At 40.8% G+C, this 6,097-nt stretch overlaps 1 protein-coding gene across 1 annotated transcript; it reads right to left on the reverse strand.

Moving 5' to 3' along the window:
* Nucleotides 1-935: 935 nt before the first annotated feature.
* LOC127185366 (prothymosin alpha-like) lies at nucleotides 936-1,247 on the reverse strand. Its single transcript, XM_051141855.1, has one exon. The coding sequence runs from the start codon at nucleotides 1,245-1,247 to the stop codon at nucleotides 936-938; it is 312 nt and encodes a 103-aa protein (XP_050997812.1).
* Nucleotides 1,248-6,097: the final 4,850 nt, after the last annotated feature.

Raw genomic sequence — 6,097 nt, forward strand, 5'->3', positions numbered from 1 at the left:
AGGAGGAAGAAATCTTTTAATTTTGGCCTTTTTTAGGTTAAAGAATTTTAATATATTTTATTAATTTATTCATATTACATCTCAATGGTTATCCCATCCCTTGTATCTTCCCATTCCTCCCTCCCTCCCATTTTCCCCTTATTCCCCTCCCCTGTGACTGTGACTGAGGGGGACTTCCTCTCCCTGTATATGCTCATAGGGTATCAAGTCTCTTCTTGGCAACCTGCTGTCCTTCCTCTGAGTGCCACCAGGCCTCCCCATCCAGGGGATGTGGTCAAATATGAGGCACCAGAGTATGTGAGAAAGTCAGACCCCACTCTCCACTCAACTGTGGAGAATGTTCTGTCCATTGGCTAGATCTGGGTAGGGGTTTAAAGTTTACTGTATGTATTGTCTTTGGCTGGTGTATTTTTGGCCTTTTTAACCATCCCATACAAACCAACTACTTATAGCACTACTAAGTACATACACAAAAGAAGTTATTGGACTGCTCGGATAAGATTGTTTTTTGTTGTTGTTATTGCTGCTGTTTTTTGTTGTTTTTCCTTTTTTTTCCCATAAATATTTTTTTTCTCCTTTGAGATTATAATGAACATGGTCACACCACAAGTAAAGCCAGAAGGCTTGTTTGGTCATCTGTTATCATTAAAAATGGCTGACCCCTAATACGTACAAAAATATAAAATGTAAATAAAAATACAAACAAAGTTTCCTTTTAAATATTTTTAAGAAAAAAAAAGCAAGGTCTGGGAAGTTTTGACTCTTTTTATTCCTCCTCTGCTGCAAATTCACGTTGTGGTTTTGGTGGGGTGGTGGAGAGCGCATGTCATCTGCGGGTGGCCCTGCTGTGGGGGCCTGCTTCTCTACTCGAAGGTGACCACGTTTAAATTCTGAGATGGGAAGAGAAGGGTGAATAGGTCACGGTGGCCTTAAGTTTAGCTTTTCCTTTGTGCTGTGTAGTCATCTTCATCCGTCTTCTGCTTCTTGGTGTCAACATAATTATCCTCGGCATCTTCAGCTATCTGCTTGCCCATAAGAGCCTCAGTTTCCTCATCCTCATCTCCGTCCTCTTCCTTCCCATCTTCTTCCTCTTCTTCCTCTACCTCATTGTCAGCCTCCTGCTCCCCATTTTGCTCATTAGCATTCCTATTGGCAGGTGCTTCTCTTCCATTTTCTGCCTCCTCCACAGCTACCTTCCTCTCCTTGGTTGTGATCTCAGATCTGGTGTCCACTGCCACGTCTGACATGGTAAGGCATGCTGGCGGTCTGATACAGCGAAAGAGGATTTTCTCTTCTTGATTTTAAAAACTACCCAAATGTGTGGTATAGGAACATGGTCCATGAATGAAAAAATCTCTGAGAGCTTTGTGAGACGACTCCAAGTAAACAACCGAGAATACTGTAACCTCTGTTCCTCCATAACATGGGTTGCTCCTGGCATGTGTTTTGGTGCCCTGCCCTTCCCAGGTGTAACAAATAGGAGTGCATTTAGCTTCAGATTACCCATCATCTAACATTTTTATTCAGATGATGTTTCCAAGCACCGGTTGTTTCAGTGATTGTATACAGCCAAAATTCATGTGAACTTTGCTCATGACCTTGCCCCACAATACTCTCAGGTACTGTCTGATGCCCTGATTAAAGGTGGCTATTTCATGAGACTTTAGTCTGTCTCATTTTTAGGCTCAACTCTCCCAGGCTCATGCAGCCAACTACAGCAGTAACAGTATGGAACTAGAGAGATGGCTCCTCAGTTAATAATGTGCACTTACACAGCTTTTACAGAGAACCGGAGTTACTTCCCAGCACCCAGGTCATGTGTCTCATAACCACCTGTGACTCCAGCTCTAGAGCATCTTTGCCTTCTTCTGGCCTCCTGTAGCTGAATTCAAGTACATACACCTCCATATCAACACATGCCCATACATGCAATTCAAAGATAAGAATACATGGTATCTGACAAAGGTCTAATATCCAAAATATATGAAGAACTCAAGAAATTAAGCACCACCAAACCAAGTAACCCAATTGAGAAATGGGCTTGGAACTAAACAGAGAATTCTCAACAGAGGAATATCAAATGGCTGAGAAACACTGAAAGAAATGCTCAACCTCCTTAGTCATCAGGGAAATGCAAATCAAAACTACTCTAAGATTCCATCTTACACCCATCAGAATGGCTAAGATCAAAAATTCAAGAGACACCACATGCTGGCAAGGATGTGGGGAGAGAGGGACACTCCTTCATTGCTGGTGGGAATGCAAACTAGTACAGCCACTTTGGAAATCTATCTGGTGCTATCTCAGAAAAATGGGAATAGGGCTTCCTCAAGACCCAGCTATTCCACTCCTTGGAATATACCCAGAAGATGCTCCAGCACACAACAAGAAAATTTGCTCAACCATGTTCATAGCAGCCTTATTCATAATAGCCAGATCATGGAAACAGCCTAAGTGTCCCACAGTAGAAGAATGGATAAAGAAACTGTGATACATTTACACTATGGAATACTACTCAGCTATTAAAAACAAGGAATTCCCGAAATTTGTGGACAAATGGATTGAACTAGAAATGATCATAATGAGTGAGTTATCCCAGAAGCAGAAAGAATCAAATGATATATACTCACTTATATCTGCATACTAGCCCAAGAGGCATGTCCCATGAAAGCCTTCACTAACCAGGAAACTGGGACAGAGGGGAGGACATCCTGTTGGGACTCTAGATGAGAGAAGCATAGGAGAACAGCAAAATAAAAGGATCCAGAGGGTCCTAGAAACCTACAAGAAGAACATTATGATAGGCAGATTTGGGCCCAGGGGTCCCACTCAAACTATGGCACCAGCCAAGGACAATACAGGCCGTAAACTTCACACCCCTACCCAGATCTAGCCAATGGACAGGACATTCTCCACAGTTGAGTGGAGAGTGGGGTCTGACTTTCACACGTACTCTGGTGCCTCATATTTGACCACATCCCCTGGATAGGAAGACCTGGTGGCACTCAGAGGAAGGATAGCAGGCTACCAAGAAGAGACTTGATACCCTATGAGCATATACAGGGAGAGGAAGTCCCCCTCAGTCACAGTCACAGGGGAGGGGAATAAGGGGAAAACGGGAGGGAGGGAGGAATGGGAGGATACAAGGGATGGGATAACCATTGAGATATAATATGAATAAATTAATAAAAAAAGAATACATGGTATCAAGGACACCAGGAGAACACGGCCCACAGAATCAACTAAACAGTGCTCATAGGGGCTTACAAGACTAAAGTGGCAATCACAGAACCTGCATGGATCTGTACTAGGTCCTCTGCATAAGTATTATGGTTGTGTACCTTGGTAGGACTCATGACAGTGTGAGTTCGGGGCTGTGGGTGTCTATAAGTCTTTTGCCTGCTCTTTGGACCCTTCTCTTTCTGCTGGGTTGCCTCATCCAGCATCCATACAAGGGTTTACACCTAGTCTTATTGCATCTTCTTATGCCATGTTTGGTTGTTATCTCTAGGAGGCTTGCTCTTTTCTGCAGGGAAATAACGAGTACTGGATCTTAGGGAGAGATGGAGTCGGGAGGATTAGGAGGAGTGGAGGGAGGGAAACCTGCTGTCAGAATGTATTGTATGAGAAAAGAATAAATAGAATAGACTAGAATAGATATTTTTAATGCCTGATGTAATTCTTGTTCTCCACACTTGATAGATTGAGAAAGACTGAATAAATTCCATAGATTTAGATAATATTACTATATAGTGATAGCATCAGGATTTCCATATAGTTTTTGTGTCATTTCTCCAATGATTATGCTGTCAACATGCAAGAAAAATGATTTTTATTTGTAGTCCCCAAATAAAAGAATTTCTAAAATAACATCTCTTGGCCAAGTTTAAACAGCTGTAATTTATAGTCTAACTGATGCATCACAATTTTCACGACCCTGAAATATTTTGTCCTGGTTTTATCCTTATTTTTCACTGCCCTTATACTTACTGGTTAATTACAGCACAAAGACAGGAGTAGTCAGTCACGTTTCGCATTCAAGCAATTTGCTAGAAATTCTATGACACTTTTACAAACCAATACATTTCCCTCCTGCAGTTCTGTCGAAATTGAACACAAAAATATAAATGGAAGCAATCTTTAAAAACAAAAGTTAAATTATATTTAATTTTACATTAGCATACAAAGCAGTGGGTTTCATTATGACATTTTCATACATAAATGTCTTTATGCTTGGTTCTTCTTCATTGCTTCACTCAAGACCCTCTCCCATCTTCCTCGCCTGTCTCTTGTTAGTGCCCTCTCCTCACAAAATAGGGCCTCCTTTTGCTTTATTTTCATATTCTGTCACTATGTCTTTGTTCTCTCTCCCCCAGCTTCTTTTAAAATCTCTTGCAGTCTCATTATTTTTTTATTTTTTAATATATTTTTATTAATTTATTCATATTACATCTCAATTGTTATCCCATCCCTTGTATCCTCCCACTCCTCCCTCCCTCCCATTTTCCCCTTACTCCCCTCCCCTATGACTGTGACTGAGGGGGACCTCCTCCCCCTGTAGTCTCATTATTTTTGTGACTTGCAAATACACACACACACACACATACAAACACTTAAATCTAGAATCTCCATATGAAAGAATATATGGTATTTGCTTTCCTTAATCTGTAATATTTTGCTGACCATAAAAATCTCCAATTGTATCCATTATCCTGCAAATATCGTAATTTGATTTTTGATTAAAGCTAAATAAATGCCATTGGGTGTGTGAACCATGTTTTCTTGATTTATTCATCTATTGGTAGGCAGCTCATACTAGACATGTAAATAAAAGTATTTTTGCAATCACTTCCTTATTAACTTTTCCTCATAACTACAAACAACTTTAATTTTTAAAGTATATATTTATTCATTGTGGATGTGTGTGCATGCCATAGCACACATGTGGAAGTCGGTGAACAACTTGTAGAGTGGAGGCTAGTTCTCTCTTTCCACTATGTCTTTCTGAAGGATCAAGATCGAACACAGGTCCTCGCGTTTGGTGGTAACCCTTTACCCACTATGCTATCTCATTGGTCTCAATGCAATTTAATGATGGGAAGTGATTGAAAATAACCTGTTGGTCTTCTCATGGAGCTCCTGTCCTCTTTAGGTCTTTCTATTCCCCCACTCTCCATAACCTGTGGAGACTGATACACCAAATAAGGGCCATGCATCAAGAGGACTTAGGCCCTCTGCTCAGATGTAGCCAATAGGCAGCTCAGTCTTCATGTGGGAGTAAAGGAAGCAGGGGCTGTATTTGCCATGAATTCTGTTGACTTCTCTGGATCACTTCCTCCTGGCTGGACAGCCTTGCCAGGCCACAGAGGGAAGGTGGGGCCAGAAGGAGATGAGGGAGGGGGCTTATTTAAAAAAAGAAAGAAAGAAAACAACCTGAGGTAAAGGAAAAGTTTAATCAGCTCAATTATCTTTAAAAGAAGAAACAATCTGGGTGATCATCTAAAATATGACATGTTGCAGGTACAGGATACTTGAGACTTTCATCAGTGTCCTAAAAGAAAGTATGCTGTTATTTTGTTTGTGTGCTTCAGTGGATTTAAATAAATAATGTATTAGCTATTTGGTGTATCTGTGTCTTGCATTCAACAGAGCTCCTTCCTTCCTTTCTATCAACTAATTAAGATAACTATTCAACTGCAATTTACATTTTTAAATTTTAGTCTGTGTTGGCATCTGTGGTCTCTTTGAGTCTGCAGAACATCTGTCCGGGTCCTTCCGGCTTTTAGTGTCTCCGTTGAGAAGTCAGGTGTATTTCTGATCGGTAGCCCTTGATATGTTACTTGGCCTTTTTCCCCTTGCAGCTTTTAATGGTCTGTCTTCATTCTGTATATGTAGTCTTTGATTGTTATGTACTAAGGGGACGTTTTTTCCTAGTCCAGTGTATTTGGCACTCTGCATGCTTCCTGTATCTTGGCAGGAATCTTCTTCTTTAGGTTAGGGAAACTTTCTTCTATGATTTTGTAAACATTTTTCGGCCTTTGACCTGGGTTTCTTCTTCCCCTGTTCCTATTAGCTGAGATTTAGTCTTTCCATAGTG

Source organism: Acomys russatus, chromosome X (genome assembly GCF_903995435.1).
Source record: "Acomys russatus chromosome X, mAcoRus1.1, whole genome shotgun sequence".
Lineage (NCBI taxonomy): Eukaryota > Metazoa > Chordata > Mammalia > Rodentia > Muridae > Acomys > Acomys russatus.